Genomic DNA, 19,637 nt, shown 5'->3' on the forward strand with positions numbered 1-19,637 from the left:
ATGGCGCCCCCAGCCCCGGGGGTGTCCCTGCCAGGCCTGGGGCTCCCCGCGCTGCCCCTCCCCAGCCCGGCAGCCCGGTCCCTGCCGCCCCCCCGAGCCCGCGGGTTTCTGCCCCCCATTGCCCCAGCGCCCGCCCCCTCGGCCCGGTCCCCGCAGCGCACCCAGCCGAGGGCCCAGGGGAGGGACAAGGACACCGGCCGCCCCCCCGCCATGGCCGGGCAAGGGGAGGCTCGGCTGGGGGGTGAGTGAGACATTGAGGGGTCTGGGAGGGCCTGGGGGGGGGGGGGCTGGACCCCGCTGGCCTCGGCCCCACCGCTCTGTGCACCCCCCAGGCCATGAGCAAACGTCCCCGGGAGGGACCCTCACCGATAGCCTCCTCAGGAACCGGGCCGGGCTGGCGGAGCCCCCGCACACAGAGCGCCGGTGAGGGGCCGCACAGAGCCCGCCTGCACCCCCAGGCTGGCGGGGAGGGGTCTCTGTGCCCCACGGACACCCCCAGCGCCCCTTCTCCTCCAGACCCACCGAGCTGCCATCTCCCTGCACCATCCGCTTGGACCGGGAGAACATCAGCGCTATCAGGAGGCTCCGGAGCCGGCGGGACACCCACAGCCTCTACCTGCAGCAGGTATGGGGCAGGTAACACAGTTCAGCCGAGGGTCTGGCACCAGCAGCTGGAGCTTTCCAAACCCACACGAGCAGCTTTGGGGTCCTCCCGAGCTCTGCAGTCACAGCCCCATAAGCTCCTGTGGCGGTGGTGGGACATCACGTTGCCCCAGTGAGGTTGGAGCTCCCAAAATCTGATTTTTCATGCAGTAGAAACCCACGTTTCTTTGTTTTCTCTCCCCCCCCAGAACCAAATTGAGAAGATCGAGAACCTGAGCTGCTTCCCCAACCTGCGGTACGGGCAGCTCCTGCCCCCAAGGAGATGGCTTTCTGTGCTCAGAGGAGAGCAGGAATCCCTCCTTCCCTTGGCAGAGCCGGGGGGGTCCCAGCTGCAGCCCCTGACAGCCCGGAGCCGCCGGGGGCTGTGGTGTCCCCCCCACCTCACCCCACTGCCCTCCCTGTGCTCTGCAGGTTCCTGTCCCTGGCTGGAAACCGCATCCGCAGAGTGGAGAACCTGCAGCCCCTGCAGCACCTGAGCGTCCTGGACCTGTCCCACAACCGCATCCAGACGCTGGAGCCAGGTGGGAGGCAGGAATGGGTCTGGGTGGAGCCTGGGTCTGCCTGGGGGGTGCTTTGAGTACCAGGGAATGTCTGGCACATGCTGGCCTGCATGTTCCAGAGCAGCCCTGTGGCCAGGTCTGAGCTGACTTTCAGCCAGCTCCTCCCGTGGGTGATTTTTGGCAGAAGAGAGAGGGATAATTCCTCCCTCCCTTCCTCCACCAGGCCCTCTGCTTGAGACAGGGGTGGGGAAGGGAAATCCCTCAGTGCTCACAAGGGAGTGTGTGCCATGCACATTCCTGCCCTCCCTGCCTCAGTTTCCCCACCTGAGGCAGGGGCTGTTGCCTCTGGGAGATGGGGGCACGTGGGGGTTTGATGGAGGGGGGGGTCTCAGCTTCCATCTCAGCCCCTTTCTGCCTTCCCTCTGACCTCTGCAGCTGAGCTGCCCCGCAGCCTCCGCCTCCTCGACCTGACAGGAAACGAATGCACCCACCAGCAGGGATACAGGTGGGTCAGGGGAGGCTGCAAGGGGGAGAGCCAAACCCGCAGTGGGGTACAGCCCCCCCATATCACACACAGCCGTTGTATTTGCTCTTGCTTTGCTGCCTGCAGGGAGCTGGTGGTGGCTGCTCTGCCCCACCTCCTGCAGCTGGATGCTCAGCCTGTCCATGGCACTGTGGATGAGGAGGAAGAGGAAGGAGGCTCCTGCAGCAGTGAGGATGAAGATGATGAGGTGCTCTCTGTGCCAAGCAGCCCTTTCACTGCAGGCAAAGGTGCCCAGGCTGAAGCAGGACACGGTGCATGCTTGGGGGTTAAGCAGGCAGGTCCCTCTGTCCCCAGGGCTCACAGGGGTGGCAGGAAGCTCCATCCGATCTCCTGCAATTCTCCATCTCTCCATTCTACCTGAAAGGAGGATGGGGTGAGGGGGGGTCGGTCTCTTCTCCTGAATAACAAGTGATAGGACAAGCTGCCCCAGGGGAGGTTTAGATGGAGATGAAGAACAATTCCTTCCCCAAAGGGTGCTCAGGCATTGGAACAGGCTGCCCAGGGCAGTGCTGGAGTCACCGTCCCTGCAAGTGTTCACACCCCGTGTGTCCGAGGCCTCAGTGCCATGGGTTAGTGGTGGCCTTGGCAGTGCTGGGCAACGGTTGGACTGGATGAGCTTAAAGGTCTTTTCCAACCCAATTGATTCCGTGATTCTATGATCCCTGGCAGATTTCTTTGTGGATCTGCAGCGGGAGCTGGCTGGGCACTCCCAGAGGAGGAGGAGGGAGGCCCTGGAGGAACATCAGACCCGTCTGGAAAGGCTGGAGGAGCTGCGGGAGCACCGGGATCTGCTGCTGCTGCCTCTGAACCCACCCGGCAGCGGGGCCCCGCGGCCCCGGCGGCTTCAGCCCCGGCCCCAAGTGAAGCTGGGGACACCACTGCCACTGCTGCCCCCGCGAGCTCCCAGCAGCAGCCAGCCCCACAACAAGGCTCTGCAAGAGGACACTTGTGCCAAAGGAGCACGAAACAAGCAGTTGCCCCCCATAGCCCGCAGCAGCACAGCACCATGCAGTTGGGATTAAAGCTTCTTTATTCCTACACTAACCCCCCTGTCTGCCACGGAGCAGCCAGCCCTGCAGCCTGACAGTGGGAAAAGACACATGGGGTGGCAGGCAGGATTCCAAACCCCACTCCACGTCCCTCTCCTTCCCCCTGCAGCTGCATTTCAGGCCATGGCCACCTCTCAAAGTGCTGGTTCCTCAGGGAGCTGGAGGCTCCGCAGCCCCAGGCTGGGCTGGAGACACTGGATGAAGTGAGGAGCTGGGGCTGGGCAACCGGGAATGTTTTCCCATATACAGGAGCAGGGTTTATGTGTAAAACTTCATCTCTGCCTCCACGCAGTCGAAGAAGAGGTCAGCCAGCTCCTGCGGGGGGGGGGGCTGCTGTCCCCTCCAGCAGTGCGTTCATCCCCTCCAGGCCCTGCTTCTCCAGGTCCCGCAGCATCTGCAGGAGCTTCTGGCCTCGCTCCTGGCGGCATCAGGGAGGGAGAAGAGCTGGGACTGGGCACCCTCGAGGAGTCCCACTGCCTCCCCCATCACTGGGGCAGCGCGAGGGCCCCGGGGCAGCAGCGCCTGGGGTAGGGGCTGTGGTACCTGGTCGCTCTCCATCAGCTCCAGCGCTGCCTGGTGCCGGCGGTAGAGCTCGTGCCGCCGATCCACCGTGCTCTGGAACCGCGGGATCTGCTTGGCAGGGTCATCACGGAACGTGGGAGATCTCACCTGTGGCACGGGCTTGAGCCCGGCCACGAAGACAAAGGGCTTGAAGACAGACCTGCCGAAGAGGAGCACCCCTGGGACCAGGCAGCACAAGGGCAGGCACTGCTCCCTAGGGATGCTCAAGCTGGGCATCAGCTCAGCCTCATCCCCGTCACCCCAAAGTGGGGCTGTCCCCTCCGTGTCCTCACCTGGAGGGGTCAGGAGTGGCCGTGAAGAAGTGGACGCAGGGCAAAGCAGGGTCCCGGGGCAGCATGGACACCATACTGCCCGCCGTGCGGAAGCCCTCCGTGTCCACACAGATCCCGCTGGCCTTGTCCCGCAGGATGCCCATGAACGTCTCTGCTGTGATGTGACCTGGTGGGTGAGGCAGAGCCACGTCACCACTGGCACCTCAGCTACCCTCACAGCGACCACGAGGGGTGGGGAGATGCTGGGATGAGCCATGGGTGGCCATCCCTGTCCCCTGCCCCTGTCCCCTGCCGCTGTCCCCTGTCCCCTGTCCCCTGCCCCTGGCCCCACCTGCGTGCTGCTGCAGCAGCTCCCTGCCGGCGCGGTAGCGGGCTTTGGCAGCCTCCATGCGAGGGGGCTGCTGCTCCAGGGAGAAGACGTCGGCAAAGCTGAACTCTCCATCCCCGCTCCACCAGCCCTGGCTGCGCGCTCGCTGCCGCAGCCCCGGGTGCTCGGCCGTGATCTCCTTCCCGATGCTGAGCTGGTTGGAGATGTTCCGGCTGCCCTCTGCCAAGGCCGGGGGGTGGGAATCAGGCTGAGGGACACACACAGGGCTCCTCGTTCCTCCCACTACCACCAGCAGCCGCTCACCTGGGATCCGCTGGGCTGCCCAGTACCGTCCAGCCGTCTCCAGCACCCAGGCCTCGGTGCGGTCAGCCAGCAGGAAGGTGTTGTGGTAGATGAAGGGCACCGGCTCCTCTTTGCAGCTCCCACCTTGGCCGTAACGCTCCAACAACGCCGTGATCACCTCCAGGGCCTCCCGGGCAGAGCTGCCCCGCTCCAGAGCCAGCCTGCCGCGCCGGCAGCACCCCGTCTAACGGCGCTGGGGGGGACACGGCGGGGCGGCCGCGGCACCGGCAGGGTCACAACACGGTGCTCACCTCACCAGGTCCATCCCCAGCAGCGCCTCGTCCTGCCCCACGGGCTCACGGGTCCAAACGCCCTCGTTGCCCACACAGACCCCGTGTTCGTTGGCGCCCATCTCAGCACCCCAGAGCCAGGCGGGACGGCTCAGCACCACGGCGTGGGTCCTCTCCGCCTGCTCGATCTCCAGGTAGGTGCACTGCGGTGGGGGACACGGCGCTGGGGCTGAGACCCGACACGCTCAGTGCACTGCACCCTGCACCCGCGCTGTCCCCAGCGCGGTCTCACCTGGACTTTGTCCCCGGGCCGGTGGGTGGCGGCGGGGACGTAGATGAGCTCCTGCACCTCGCTCCGCGGCCGGTCCGCGTTCTTGCCGAAGATGACGGCGGGAGCCGCGGTGTGCGGCGGCAGCGCCACGAAGCAGTCGCAAGACGAGGGTGTGCAATCGCGTCCCGCCATCCTAAACCGGGCACCGAGGGGGATGTCACCCGCTTGTCCCCGTCCTCAGTGGGTCCCTTTAGGGCTGGCAGACGTGCGGACACCGGGGGGACAGCAGGGACCCCATCCCTTGGGGGCACCTCCTGCCCCGGCACCCCGCAGCGCTGCACAGACCGCAGGTGGGACCCCATCCACCCCCCAGGAACCCCCTTTCGGGACCCCACGGACCTGCCGCCGCTCCCGCAACGCCGCCGCCGCCCGGTCCCGCCCCCAGCCCCGCCCCGCCCGTGCGACGGCGGCGCCCCGTGGCCGGAGGCCGAACAGCGGCAGCAGCGGGGACCGGCACAGGCACCTCCGTGGGGCGGGGGTGACCAGACCCCGAAGGAGCCCGGGGACGGGGGACACACGTAGCATCTCCCGTGAGGAAGGGGCGGGGGACACGGTATGAGCTGGAGGGTCCCCTGGGCAGCACCCTAATGGGCAGCACCCCAATGGGCAGCATCCCCATGGGCAGCATCCTCCCTGGGCATAAAACCCCGTGGTTGGCAGCACCCCCATGTTGAGCACCCCAGTGGGCATCACCCCCCAATGGACAGCACCCCCCATGGGCGTTACCGCCCCATCGGCTACACCCCCAATGGGCTACACCCCCATGAGCATCAACCCCAATGGGCATCACCCCCCAATGGGCAGCACCCCCAGTGGGCACCACCCCCCAATGGGCAGCACCCCCCAATGGGCACCACCCCCAATGGGCATCACCCCCCAGTGGGCAGCACCCCCCAATGGGCACCACCCCCAATGGGCATCACCCCCCGATGGGCAGCACCCCCAATGGGCATCACCCCCCAATGGGCAGCACCCCCCAATGGGCACCACCCCCAATGGGCATCACCCCCCAATGGGCAGCACCCCCCAATGGGCAGCACCCCCGCGGGCATCACCCCCGTTGGCATCATCCCCATGTTCAGCACCCCCATGTGCAGCACCCCAATGGGCAGCACCCCCATGCCGAGCACCCCAACGGGCAGCTCCCTCCGTGGGCAGCGTCCCGCAGTCACGCCCGCCCCGCGGTATGCGGGCAGACCTGCCGGCAGCTCCCTGCCCGCGGGGGGGGACCCTGGGCACCCGCCCGGCACGTCCCGGGGTGCAGGATGATGCCCTCCTGAGGCCGGGGGCTCATCTGGCCCCCACCCCCCTTTCCTGCATCCCCATCCCGAGGCCAGGGTGAGGGTCTGCGGCGGGGGGGTGGTACCGGGATACCGGCGCCTGGATGGATCCCTTGGCACAGACGGAGCCGGAGAGCCGGGGCGTGGAAAAACACGCGGCGTTTATTCCAGTACAAAACCCAATCCCACAGCCCCGCAGCCTCTTCACAGCACAAACGCTCCCCTCCTTGCAGGGGGGACACCCCTCGATGCAGCACCCCCGAACCCCCTTCGCCGCCTTCCCCGGGGGGCCCGGCGGGGGGATGCCGCGGAGCCCCCAGCTCGGCCGGTTCCTCCCTCGCCCCGGGGGAGGCAGCTCGGGGGTGGGAGACGCGGCGGTTCGGGGTGCAGGGCTGGGATCCCCACGCCGCAGCAGGCTGGACTGGTTTCGGCGGGTGGGAGCCGGCCTCCGGCCTTCCCCACCCGGTTTTACAGCCTTCATTGCCCCATCGCGGCAGGCAGGGCCCGGGGGAGCGCGGGGGTAGAGCGCACCTGGGGCCCCTCCTCGTAACCCCCCCGGCTCCGAGCCAGTCGGGGGGCAGCTCTGTGGGGCTGAGCCCTGAGACCCGGCATCACAGGGGACCCCCCCTGCTCGGTGAGGCTGAGCCCCGGCATCACCGGGGAGCCCCCCTGCTCGGGGGGGGCCCTTCCCAGCCCACCTTTGGGGGTGCCCGCAGTTCAGCCCTCCTAAACCTGCCCCAGCAGCGCAGGGGGTCCCCGACACTCCAGAGCCCCCCGGCCGCGGCTGGAGCCGGGCTTGGCTACTAAAATCCAATGGGACACCAGAGTGATGCTACAGCAACACGAGGAGGGTGTTGAGCCCCCACTCTGGGGTTCCCTCAAGGAGACGAAATCCCAGCCAGGAGCTCCCAGAGGGAATTTTGTGCTGGAAAAGGCAAGTGCTGGAGTCGGGGACGTCCTTCGAGAGCTGCGGGCAGCCCAGGTCACCCGAGTCCTGCGGGGGGACGGTCGCTGGCGTTTGTGACATGGGGCTGAGGACACGTTCTCAGAGACCCCCCCCCAGCGAGACTTCACCTCGTGCTGGGTTTCTCCAGCCCCATAGCTTGTCCCCAGCCCCACGGCACAGCGGGGCTGCTGTCAGCCTCATGCACACCAATGGGGATGGGGAACAGGGTTTTTGGGGGGTCCTACCCCCCATCCCCATCCATAAGGCCCACGGCCACAGCTTCGGCCCGAGATGTCCACTCTGCCCGAGTGGCAAAGCCTGGCTTCACCTTAATAAAATAATAATAATTAATAATAATAATTAATAATAATAATAATACAATCAAAACCGAACGTTTTGGGGCGCCCTCTGGGCACGGACCCCACTCGACTTCACCTCCACCTCTTCCCCCCAAACCTTGGGGTGCTCCGAGCCCGGGCAGCCCCCCTCCCAGGAGCCCCCAGGCTGGGGTCATGCTGGGAGATCGACCCCCCCCAAATCTCCCCCCCCTTCCCCAGATTCCCAACTGGTGTGAACTGGTGCTGGCTGGGGGGCAGAGCCGGGGGAGCTCCGGGTGCCCTGAGCAGCCTGCGAGCCTCATCCCACCCGACCCCAGCGCTGCCCCCCAACACAACACCCCTCCCCTCCCAGGTCCCAGGTTCAGCATCTCCTTCTGTGTCCAAGAGGTTCTTCCAAAATCGGGGGGATAAGACCCAAAAGGTCTAAACCCCAAGTTTCACGGTCCGGTTCACAAGCCGGGGGTGAAGGACAGATACGGGGTCCCCTGGGGAAAGGGTGACAGCCCCAGAGGAGGAAAGATACGGGATCCCTGGTTGGGGGGGGCCCAGGGAGTCACAGGGACCTGGGAAGGGACAGCTACGGGGTCCCCGGGGCGGGAGGGACAGGCAGCATGCACAGAGGTTCCCTGGAGATCCGGGATCCCGGGGAGGGACGGCTACGGGGCAGCATGCACGGGGAGGGGGAGGACGGGGATAGCGGGGGTCCCCCAGGGACCTGGAGCACGGACGGTGAATGGGGTGGCCGCGGTGCCCAATGGGAGGGACGGCAGCGGGGGGGCAGCGTGGCCGTGCCAGGCCGGAGGAATGCGGCCGCCCCGGCTCTCCCGGGACCGCGGCCGCCCGGGAGCTTCCCGCCCGGGGCCGCGGCGGTGGGTGTGGGAAAGCTGCAGGTGTGCGCTTGGGCAACCGCCCGCCGCGCCACGCGCCCGCCCCGGCCATCCCTGCCCGCCCCGGGGGGCGCAAGGAAATGGGGGGGGTCACCCCCCCCCTGCCCGGACCCATGGGGTGAGGGACCCCCGGCAGCCCCAGGCTATAGGCACCCCCTGAACCTCGCGTGTCCCCACATGGGTGCCCAAACCCGCGTGTTCGGCAAAAGAATAAGGCTGGAATGGGGGGGGGGGGCTGAGCCTGGGAGGGTAACACTATAGAGGGGGCTATGGGGAGGGGGCCGGGGGAGCTGTGGCTGCTCTCCCCAAGCAAAGGCTCCCGGGTTTCTCCTCTCTCCCTTTCTCCTTCCTCCCCTTTGGGCTGGACGTGCCCAGGCAGCGCCTGCTCCTTCGGCTCCCATTGATGTTGCTCCCAAACAGCCCCACCGCCTGCCAGCAGCCTCCCGAAAGGAGAAAAAAGATGATTTGGGAAACCGGGGGAGGACGGGGGGGAACCGGGGCGGGAGAGCGGGAGCGGGACAAGTGAAACTGCCGCGGGGCAGCTCCGGCTCCAGCGCTCCCCAACCGGCACCGCCGTGCGTTGTGTGTGTGTGTGTGTCCCCCTTCGAGCACAAGGTGCCAGCCCTGCGCCCTCCCATCCCACCCCAAAACCCTTCGGAGACCAGCCCCAAAGGGACACCCCTCCCGCCCCAACCGGGGGTCCTCCCCACCTCCATCCATGTCCCCCCCGGGGCTCAGTGGCTCAGTTTGTGGGGGCTGCGTTCCCCCCCTCGGGCTCCCGCTTGCCTCCCTTGCCGGCCGACGGGTCCCCAGTGCCCTTGACCTCGGGTTCGGCCCCGTCTTTGCCCCCATCGTGTGTCTTCATGTGCTTGCCCAGGTGATCGCTGCGCATGAAGACGCGGCCGCAGACGGGGCAGGCGAATTTCTTGGCTCCGGTGTGGGTCTGGAGGTGCCGCTGCAGCTCGTCGGAGCGGGTGAAGCGTTTGCCGCAGAAGAGCCAGTTGCAGACGAAGGGTCGGTCTCCGCTGTGCCACCGTAAGTGGGCTTTGAGGTGGGACGTCTTGGCGTACGCCTTCCCGCAGCCGGGAATGTGGCAGTTGTGTAGGTGCTTCCGTTTCACGCCCTCGGGGCAGGGACCCCCCCTTTCCGCCTCCTGGCAGTTGGGGCAGCGGCACGCCGCCTGCCCCCCGCCCCGCGGCACCGCACGACGGGCACCCTTGGGCCTCCCGCCGCTCTCCACCTCCGGCCCGCGGGGCTCGGGGGGACCCTCCAGTGCCTTCGCCCCCTCCGCTCCCAGGAGATGCTGGGCTGGGGGGGGCAGCAGATGGGCGGGGGGGGCGCAGAGCTGGTGCTCCCCACCACCGTACCCCCCTAGGGCCGGTGGCAACCCGGGGTGCCCGGGCACCTGCAGCCCCCCGCCTTGCCCGGGGGGCAGCTCCATCCAGCTCGCTCCAGCGTGGAGGTCCCACCAGTTGACGCCTCCTTCTTCACCGGGCGCACCGGGATGGGGGGGCCGAAACCAGGGCTCGTAGGGATGCGCCATGTCCGGAGGGGCGGCCGGTAGCAGCTTGGTGTAGGCACCGGGGGCCGTGGGGCCGTCGGTGGGCAGCTCTAACCGCGGGGGGCCATGCGGCTCGTAGGTACCGGGGTTGGCGAAGGCGACGTCGTCGGGACCCACCAGCGGCAGCTCCGGGGGAGGGGGTGCGTTCAGCGGGGTGGCGAAGTCGGCGGCGCCCGCCGCGGCGGTGCCGGTGCCGTGGGGCTGGAAGGGCTGCAGCGGCTGCAGGTCGAGGTGGCTCGGCGAGGCGCGGGGCGCGTCCGAGGGCTGAGTCCCCAGAGAGCCGCAGACCGCTGTGAGCATTGCCGAGCGGCGCGGGGCGGAGGCGCAGACAGACCTGCGGGGCCAAGGAGGGGTGGGGAGAGAAGAGCTGTGTGAAAAGGGGGGGCACACACACACACACCTCCTACCACCCCCCCTTACCCCTGCGCACACCGGCACAGGGCGGGCGTTCGGCACCAATTCTTATCCTGCACCGCTGTGGTCCCGCCATACACCCCATCATCATCAATTTGGGGGACACCCCGGAGCCGTCAAGGGGGGTTCTGTGCTCTACAGCCCGATGTGACACCAAGATAGTGGCACCAGGTAGGGGGTACCCCTTAGCACCCACCCTTGTGTCCCTGGGGACCCTGTGCTAGCCCTCGGCACAGCCCAGGTGCTGGTGGGTCACGTTTGTGGCCCAAAAGGGTAGGTGCCTAATTCCAAAATCTAACAAAGCCGCCACCATCTGCCTCGGCACCTCCCCAACCATGTCACCCCAACACAACCGGGGTCCCCACGGGGACATGAGCGGTGTCCCCAAGCCATGGGGGGACACAGCATCCCCGAGGCCACCCTGGCTCTCCCATGTGTCAGCCGCATTGGGAAACCATTTCCCCCATCCCTGCTCCTGCCCGGAGCCCCTGGCCCTGCTGCGAGCCCCCAGGCTGCCGAAGGGGGGGCAAAACGCACCCCCGGGCTGGTTGGCAGCAGGATGGGTGAGCGGAGCCGGCTGCGGGGCGGCAGCGGAGCCCCGGGGCTGAGCCACCGGCAGCGCTTTGAAGCCGGGCTCCGGGTTGCCTTTGCGCCCGCGGCCCCGGACCCCCGGGGGCTCCCCCCGGTGCACCCGGGGACCCCCGGCCCCCGCTGGCTGCCCGGTACGGCGCCGTGACTCACCGGAGCTGTGCAAACCCCACTGGGGACGGGCCCCACCCCGGTGTCGAAATCCACCTGCCGCCACCGGCTCCCGCCCCCCGACTTCCCACCGGCGCCGGGGTGGGGGGCGGCGGGGACCCCCCAACCAGCAACCCCCCCCACTCCCCGTCACCCCTACGCTATCCCCCCTGGCTCCCGGCCACCCGAGTGGGACAGGGACAGACCCTCAGGGAGACCCCCCGAGGGGTCCTGAAAGCTTTGGGGTGGGGGATACCCTGTGTAAAGGGGCCAGACCCCCACGACCCCCCAATCCCCAGCATTATAAGCCCAGAGCAGAGAGGGGGTCTCCAATGCTGAAGTTATCTCCCCCCTCGCCCCCCAGCTGCATGGGGACACTGTTTTCCCCTGCCAGGTGGCACCGGAGTGGACAGGGGGACCCCAAAGGTAGGGTTGGGAGCTGGGAGGGGGCAAAATCCCCCCAACAGGACCCTCCCATCTGTGCTACCAACACTTGTGGGTTCTCAGCCTCCAGCCAGGGTGGTCGCAGGTGGGATGAGCCCCCCGGGGCTGGCAGGTTTAGGGGTGCTGCTCCCCAGGAGGGGCTCAGCTCTACCCACCCCAATCCTGGGGGGAGTTTGGCACCAATTTTGGCTCCTGGGGACCATCCCTGGCTCCTGGGAACGTCAGCGGGGTAGGAGAGGGCTGGCACCAAGGGGCTCCATTGCTCTCACCCAGCAGCGGTCCCCAGTGGGGTCCTGAGCTCCCCCAGCCCCCCGCTCCGTATGGGGGCAAGACCGGGGTCAAAACCACAAAACCCCATGGTGACGGCATGTCATGGGGCTTTGGGGTGGCAGCTGCACAGGGTCCCCCCAGACCTGGGGACAGAGGGGACACAGCAGGGATGTCCCCCAACTCCCCAGCTCTAACGAGAGGGGAAGGGACACCCTATGGGGTGCGGGCAGGTCCCACTGGACCCAGAACAAACACAGCGACACCACAGCGAGCTCTGGGCACCCCGCTTCCAAACGTATGTGTCCCCCCCGCCAAGAACCGAGCCCCCCAGCCCGGGCACCGAGTCCCACAGCCAGGTCCCACTGTCCCCACTGTAACTACACCCTTCCTCTCTCCGAAGCCGGGAGCACTGGAATGGGATGGGGGGCTGGAGGAGCGGCTGCCCCAGCCACGCGCGGAGGCTCCCGGGGCATTTTTCCATCCGGGAATGACGACAAAAAGTCCCCAAGGAGCTCCCGGCGTCCCCCTCCCTGGCGGGGCTCGGCGACGCTTTGGCCATTTCACCGCAGGGAAACTGAGGCACCGGCGAGTGATGCGTCCCGTGAGTCACGGCCCGGGCCGGGCAGAGCCTCTGCCCGTCTCCCGCCCCGCCGGTGCCTCGCCCCGCGGCGGGGCTGGGCGGGAGGCGCTGCCCGCAGCCCCGGCCCCGACCGGGGGAGCCCCGACGGGTGGGTCAGCAACGGCGGCGGGGCCGGGGGAGTGCGGTTGGGGTGATGCTGCGGGGTTTGCGGTGATGCTGCGGGCTCGGCCAGGGAGGCGGATGCCGTGGGTTGGGGTAAGCGGGGGGATGCCGCCGTCTCGCCGCGCTCACCCCACCGCCCACCCCACAGCACCGCTCCCCGGTACCGAAGCGAAACTCCCCGAGGCTTTGTTGGGGAGGGGGGGGACAGCACCGGTTGCGGCGGGGGGGCGGGACAGGGGACAACTCCCGTCTCAACCTCGCATCGACGTTGGGTCCCAGCCCCAGGGAAAGGGGCTCCGCGCTGTAAGTTAGGGGGGGACGGACAGGGGGGCGTTGGGGGCAGCGCAGGGGCCGGGAGCCCCGGGGCTCGGTGGCCAGTGGACGCGGCGGGGCGGCAAGCAAAGACTTGCCGGGGCTGGGCTGGGCCGGGGCGCGGAGCCACCGGCAGCACGTTCCCAGCCGCCGGCCGGTCGGGGCGGCCGCGGTAACCCTGACCCGGGCCGGGGGTCCCCACCGGGGGAGGGGGGTGTCCCCATCTCCTTCACCGCCCGCCGTCCCCCGGTCCCTCCGTCCCTCCCTGCCGCCGCGGCGGGGCCGGGCAGCGCTGGGGGGTACGTACGGGTCTAACGGCGGCGGCGGTGGGGAGGTCCCGGCGGGTCCGTCCTCATCGGCGTGGCGCGGGCGCTGGTTCCCGAGGGGACCCCGAGGGACCCGCGCGGCTCCCCAGGGACCGGGCACCCACTGGGCCGGGCGAGCAGGAATGGCCGGGTCCCAGCCCGGCGCCCGGCTCTTCCCTCCTCCCCACCGCCCAGCTCCACCCTCCCGGCCCAGGTGATTTTAACCCTTGGAGGCAGAGCCCCAGCCCCGCCGCTTGACAGGAGCCAGGTCCTGGTCCCAGGATCCGGCTCATGAAAGCGGAGGGAGGGGACGGGAAGTTCGCAGCAGACACCGCAAACGAAGGGGGTAATTAAAGAAGAAAGACACAACCGCCTCCCTCCCGCGCCAGTGGCCGCCTTCCTCCTGCCAATCCCCCCGACAGGGACCCCCGGGTACCCCCCGGCTGTCCCCCCCCGCCCCGGGCTGGCACAGGGGGGCGGCCGCCGGCTGCTGCCCCCATCCCATCCGGGGGGCTCGGAACCCCCTTTGCGGCTCAGCCCTGTGCCGTGGGGTTAAATGGGATGGGGGCAGGCGCAAGGGGACAAGTTTTGGGGTCAGAGCTGAGCTGGTGGCGGCATGCCGGTGGCAGGATCCAGGTGGATTTGGGATTTGGGGATATCCTGGCTGAGCTTGTCCCCACTGCGGGTGGCCGAGCCCCCCGGCTCCCATGTCCCCACCACCAAGGCTGGCAGCACAGGGGGGTGCCAGGAGGGAGAAGTCCCAGGGGGTGCCATGTGGCAACGCCACCAACACTTCACCGCCGGGGCATCGTGTCCCCATTCCCGTGGCCACAATGCCCAGGCGGGCACAGGGCTGGCTGCTGGTGGCCGCAGCCCCACAGGGACCCTCGTGGGCCTGGGGGAAGCCAACCCCACTCCAAAACCCATGGGAGAAGGTGCTGGTGCCTCGCCAGAGCTGGGATCTGGGCCGGTGCTGCATCTCCCGGTGCTTGCCAAGCGCCCGGCCGGGCGGAGGGCGCGGAACTCCTTCGCCTTGGGGAAAAGCTCTCCTGGTTTTCATCATCGCAGGGATGGCTCCACCGTCGCCACCGAAACGCGGCTGCATGTGGGGTGAGCGTGGCCCCATGGCTTGGATGAGAACCCCGGGATGGGGACCCCGGGATGGGTACCTTGGGGCAGGTGGGGGCTTGGCTGTGCATAGATGGTGGTGAGCACACGCTCTGGTGCTCTGTAGGGCACATGGGGGGATGCAGGAGGACCACAACCCCAGGGTCTCGCTGCCTCTCCTCCCCTGTAGCTGCCTGAGAGGTGCTGGGGGCCATCCCCGTGGCCGTGGGGCAGGGGGATGCTCCGTCCTGAGAACACCCCAGCGCTGAGGACACCCTGGGCTCCCCGGCTGCCTCGCAGGCGCCGTGCCACAGCCACAGCAGCTCTGCGGGGCAGGGAGCAGTCTGCAGGCTTTGCATATACAGCTCCAGGCACCGGCCACACCGATCCCCAGCCTGATCCCAAGGCCCCATCCTGGCTGCGCCGCCATAGGGAGCAGGGACCCCATGGTGGAGACGCTGGCCTGGGTGGCCCCCAGTCCCCAGCTCCTGCTCGGCCGCCAGGAAGGATGTGCTGGGAAGCATCCCTGCGCTCCGGGGGCTCCTCCCGGTGTCCCCAGTGCTCTAGGGCTCAGGAGGGAGGCAGGTCCCTGGCTGGGGGTCCCCGGTGCCGGCTCCTCTCCCACCCATTCCCAGTATGGCCCCTTTCCCCCCCAGCACCGGCCATGGAGGGGCTGTGGCATGGGAGGACATGGGGCACCATGAGTCTCATCTGGGGTCCTGGACGAGGAGTTGCGAAGTCCATGGCCCGCTTGTGCTGCCAGTTCCAAGCCCCAGAGATCCCCCGGGATGCTCCAGCCCCATCCCCAAACACCGCTCCTGGGCTGGGGGGGGAAAGGAGATGCTGGGAAGGGGACGGGGCTGAGAGCCCGCGGCTGGATGGGGCCATGGCACGGGGTGGTGGGGACCATGGGGACAATGGGGATGGGGGGTCTGGGGGGGCTCCTGGGACCACACAATCGCGCCGATGCTGGAGGATTCGGGGGGGGGCATCTCCTCGCCACCGAGTGTCTGAAACCCCGAGCAGTGCCCTGAAATTACAGCTAATTACAGAGCCCATTTGCATCCATTACAACGTGAGGCAAATGCTTCCAGGCCCTCAGCAGGAGCCACCCCACCCGCTCGGGGGGACCCAGTGGTGCCCGGGGGGGGTGTCCTGAGCCCCACTGAGAGCCTGAGTGAGCGCTGGAGGGGTCTGTGCTCCCCAAAACTGCAGCCGGGACCCCTGCCACCCCCTGCACCTCCAGAGCTGGTGGTGGCAGCACACACACACACACAAGGTCTTGGATGCACTCTGATGGGGGGTGAGAAGGCCTGCTATAGGGCAGGGACTGTGCTGGGGGTGGGGGCACAGCCCTATGGCACAAGGGTGCTGGGGACACCCCTGTTCCCAGCGGGAAATAGGGGTGGGGGGATGAGGGATGGATGAGCAAAGGGATGGAGGGATGGATGGAGGAGGAGAGGCACCTCCTGCCCCCCCCAGCACCAGAGGGATGGAGGGGGGAGCAGGAGGGATGCCCCCCACAACAAGCCCCCCGGAAGGATGTTGGGGGGCAGAGGGGTGGCCAAGGGCCCCCCCCAGCCCCGGGGCAGAGACTTCAAACGGCTCCTGGCTCTGGGGACCGGACGCAATTTTCTTCTGCTGCCATAAAGAAAATTGGTGTCGGGGGGGGGGAAGTGGGGCCGGCTCGGCCGGGAGCGTGTGTGTGTGCGTGTGTGTGCATGTGTGTGCATGTGTGTGCATGCGTGTGCATGCGTGTGCATGTGTGTGCATGCGTGTGCATGCGTGTGCGTGCGCCACGTCCCTACGTGTGCACCTGCTGCCTGCGTGCACCCCCACACGTGTGGGTGCTGAGGATGGTGCCCGGGGGGGGTTCCTGGGGGGGGTCTGTAGCGGGTGCCATGGGGCTGCGCTGTCTGGGTTGCCCTGGCCTTGGGGGGAGCTCCGGGAGCAGCCGCAGGGCCTCAGACAGGAAAGTTTTGGGGTGCCCCCCCCGGGCCCCGCAGCCAGACAGCCCCGGGGGGTGACGCTGGGCTGATGCTGTGGGTGCAGCCGCGGGTGCTGGCGGGTGCCGGGGGGGGACACCCCGAGTCTGCTGGGGTTGGCACAGTGGGGACGGTGCTGGGGGCCCCCGGGGTGCTCATGGGGTGGTCACAGTCCCTGTGGGGGTGTCACAGCCTCGGCTGAGCAAACCTGGGGACCGGCACCCAGTCTGGGGGTCCTTCAGCCCAAACTGGAACCCAGCAGGACCTCCATCACCTCCAGGACAGGGTCCCAAAGCCCCACGGCTGCTCCTGGAGGGCACAGCCCCATTGCTCCCACATGGGAGCCACCAAAGCCAATGGAGGGGACACAGTCCCATGGCATTAATGACCTGGGGACCGGTGCCCAGTCTGGGGACCCTCAGCCCAAACCGGGACCCAGCACGGGGTCCCAAATCCCCATGGCCGCTCCTGAAGGATACAGCCCCACCGCTCCCACAGCCCCACCGCTCCCACAGCCCTATCGCTCCCACAGCCCTTTGGCCACTAAAGCCAACGGGGGGGACACAGTCCCGTCCCCATCCCCATTATCCCCAAGCCCCATCACGGGGACAAGGGCACCGGTACTGCTGCATGGCCGGGTCACGACGCTGGTGCGGGGCTGGCCGGTCCCCGGGGACAAGCTGATGGCAGAGATATCTACCGGGATTATCGGGACGGGCTTCCCTGCCCGCGGTGCGTGCCCCGAGGCAGCGTTTCTCACTGGCAGCAGGAATTACTGTCGGGACTCGACCTCTGCGACGTGGCGATGGAGCTGGCGGCTCGGCAGGGTTAAACTGGGAGGTTTAATTAGCCCCGGGTTAATCTCCCTGTTCTATCTGCGCCCAACCGGCCCCGGCTGTCAGTCACCGTGTGGGGAAACCCGCCCGGCACCGCGCACCGTGAGCCGGGATGGGGCACGCGGCTGTGCCGGGAATGGGGATGCACTGAGGATGCGACATGTGGGTGCACTGGGGGTGGGACATGTGGGTGCACTGAGGATGGGACATGTGGGTGCACTGGGGGTGGGACATGTGGGTGCACTGAGGATGGGACATGTGGGTGCGCTGGGGGTGGGACATGTGGGTGCACTGAGGATGGGACATGTGGGTGCGCTGGGGGTGGGACATGTGGGTGCACTGAGGATGGGACATGGGGATGCACTGGGGGTGGGCTCCACCAGGATGGGACACACGGATGCACTGGGAACAGGGACACAGGGATTCACCAGGGGTGAGGCACATGGATGACCAGGGATGGGACACTGGGCTGCATTGGGGATGGGGCATGTGGCTGCGCTGGGAATGGGGACATGGGATGTGTGACACAGATGCACTGGGAATGGGGACATGGGATGTGTGACACAGATGCACTGGGAATGCGCTGGGGCTGGGACATGCGGCTGCATCAGGGATGGGGACGTGCAGATGCAGTGGGAAGGGGGACATGGGGATGGATGCACCAGGGACAGGGACACATGGCTGCACTGTGTTTGGGGACACGGAGCTGAACGAGAGATAGTGACACATGGCCACACTGGGGACAGGGACATGTGGATGCCGCAGGGGATAGGGCCACACAACCAGGGACAGGATCCACCCCTCGGGGTCCCCCTCCCCGAAACAAAACAGCTTTAGCTCCACAGAATCCACGGGAGCAGCTCCGGAGCTCGGCCGGGCGCGGGGCCGGGACGTGCCGTAGTTGCTGTAATTGAGCGTGGGTTTGGGAGCGGGAGCGCAGCACCGGGTCCCGGCTCCCAGCTCCGGGTCCTCCGGGTCCTCCGGGTCCTCCCGGCGTCCCCATGTTCCCATGTCCTTGTGTCCCTGTGTCTCCATGTCCCCATGTCTCCACCCCCAACCTGTGTGCCTGTCCCCTGCCTCTCTGTGCACACCCGCACCTCTGTCCTGGCCTCACTGCACAGACCTGTGACTGTGTCCCGATGCCCCCGTGTCTCTATGTCCCCATCCCAGCCTCCCTGTGCGATCCCCTGTGTCCCTGTCCCCATCTCACTGCACAGGCCCTTGCCCTGTGTCCCCATGTCCCCATATCCTCATGTCCCTGTGTCCCCATATCCTCATGTCCCTGTGTCCCCATCCCCCCATATCCTCATGTCCCTGTGTCCCCATGTCCCCATATGCTCATGTCGCCATGTCCTCATCCCAGCCTCCCTGTGCGATCCTCTGTGTCCCTATCCCCATCTCACTGCACAGACCCCTGTCCCTGTGTCCCCGTGTCCCCGCCCCAGCCTCGCTGTGCGGTCCCGTGTGTCCCTGTCCCCCACCCCGCTGCACAGCCCCTTGTCCCTCTCCCCCCCTCGCCGCACAGGCCCGTGTCCCCGTCCCCCCCCCAGCGGTGGCGCGGCCGCGGCGGTGGCGGTGGCCCTTTCCCAGGATGATGACAGCGATCGTGCCCGCGCTCGCGTCCGCGCCGGGCTCGGAGCCGAGAGCCGGCGTCAGCGCCCGCCTGGGGAAACTGAGGCAGGGAGCGGCAGGCTGGGGCTTGTCCCGGCAGCCGGGGCGGGAGCGCCGGGAGCGGAGCCGAGCCCGCGCCGGCACCGGGCCAGGCTGCTCCGTGTCCCCTGGGCTCCGCTGCCTCCCGCCACCCGCCCGCGGTCATTCCATGGCTCCAGCCCCTGCACAGCCGGGATGTGGCGCATCCAGCTCCCGGGGCCCCTCACGGTGATGCCGGATGAGGACCCCCCCATAAGGGTGTCCCCCTGGGCTGTGGGGTCCCGCTATTGGAAAGGGGGTGCGGATCCAGCAGCACCACGGTGTATCCGCGTCCCACACGCGTGTCCCTGCCATGTCAGGAGCGTCAGTGGCCGCGGCGCCATCGCTGCATCTATGAGCTTGGGCAGAGCCTGGTCCTGGGGGTGTCCATGGGGTGTCCATGGGGTGGCCCCCACCCTGGCGACCCCAATGGGCCACCCAGCCCCAGCCCTCCTCTTCCAACTGCCTGCACCCCGTGGTGGGAGCGGGATGAGGGCTCCCCACGAGCACCCCGAGGGGCAGCACCGGGACCCCCGCATGGGGCCGGGGGTGGTTGGGGGGGGCCGGGGGCTGAGGCGGGGGTCGGAGGCGCCGGTGCCAGGCGGTGAGTAAGCAGGAGCATGAGGAGGGGAGGTAATTAAAAGGAAGGCACTCGCCACAGCAAGTTCCCACAAATGGAGGCCCCCGGGCCATAGACACTGCACAACAAAGCACCGAGCAATTATTTGGCTCCAGTGGGAGGTGCTGGTCCCTGTGGGGGCTGGAGCCCAGCTGGGCACCCCCGGGGGCCCTGGCAAGGCCTGGCACCACGGTGAGGGGCGCTGGGAGGTGATTGGGACACCCCCCCCACCCCCCTCGGCCGGCCATGGGGTGGCCGGTGGAACCCCTCGGCTGTGGAGCTCGGGATGGGGATGTGGGGTCACAGCTGCTGGGTACCGCGGT

The 19,637-nt window shown here is 68.0% G+C and overlaps 3 protein-coding genes across 3 annotated transcripts; 1 reads left to right on the top strand and 2 right to left on the bottom strand.

Moving 5' to 3' along the window:
* LRRC46 (leucine rich repeat containing 46) lies at nucleotides 1-2,742 on the top strand. The gene is made up of 7 exons (XM_030509070.1): nucleotides 1-228; nucleotides 440-625; nucleotides 852-898; nucleotides 1,075-1,184; nucleotides 1,599-1,668; nucleotides 1,774-1,934; nucleotides 2,377-2,742. The coding sequence occupies exons 1-7, from the start codon at nucleotides 1-3 to the stop codon at nucleotides 2,727-2,729; spliced, it is 1,155 nt and encodes a 384-aa protein (XP_030364930.1). The 3' UTR covers nucleotides 2,730-2,742.
* SCRN2 (secernin 2) lies at nucleotides 2,720-5,213 on the bottom strand. The gene is given in 9 exon segments (XM_030509005.1): nucleotides 2,720-3,083; nucleotides 3,085-3,174; nucleotides 3,300-3,477; nucleotides 3,611-3,776; nucleotides 3,942-4,157; nucleotides 4,242-4,441; nucleotides 4,532-4,713; nucleotides 4,803-4,974; nucleotides 5,181-5,213. Coding segments are annotated over 8 exon segments (1,272 nt in total). The 5' UTR covers nucleotide 4,974; nucleotides 5,181-5,213; the 3' UTR covers nucleotides 2,720-3,014.
* Nucleotides 5,214-9,034: 3,821 nt separating this feature from the next.
* Nucleotides 9,035-13,086, bottom strand: SP6 (Sp6 transcription factor). Its single transcript, XM_030509006.1, has 2 exons — nucleotides 13,081-13,086; nucleotides 9,035-10,187 (listed from the first exon to the last, which is right to left on the bottom strand). The coding sequence occupies exon 2, from the start codon at nucleotides 10,151-10,153 to the stop codon at nucleotides 9,035-9,037; it is 1,119 nt and encodes a 372-aa protein (XP_030364866.1). The 5' UTR covers nucleotides 10,154-10,187; nucleotides 13,081-13,086.
* Between the last annotated feature and the right edge of the window lie 6,551 nt (nucleotides 13,087-19,637).

This window comes from Strigops habroptila, chromosome 19 (genome assembly GCF_004027225.2).
Source record: "Strigops habroptila isolate Jane chromosome 19, bStrHab1.2.pri, whole genome shotgun sequence".
Taxonomy (NCBI): Eukaryota; Metazoa; Chordata; class Aves; order Psittaciformes; family Psittacidae; genus Strigops; species Strigops habroptila.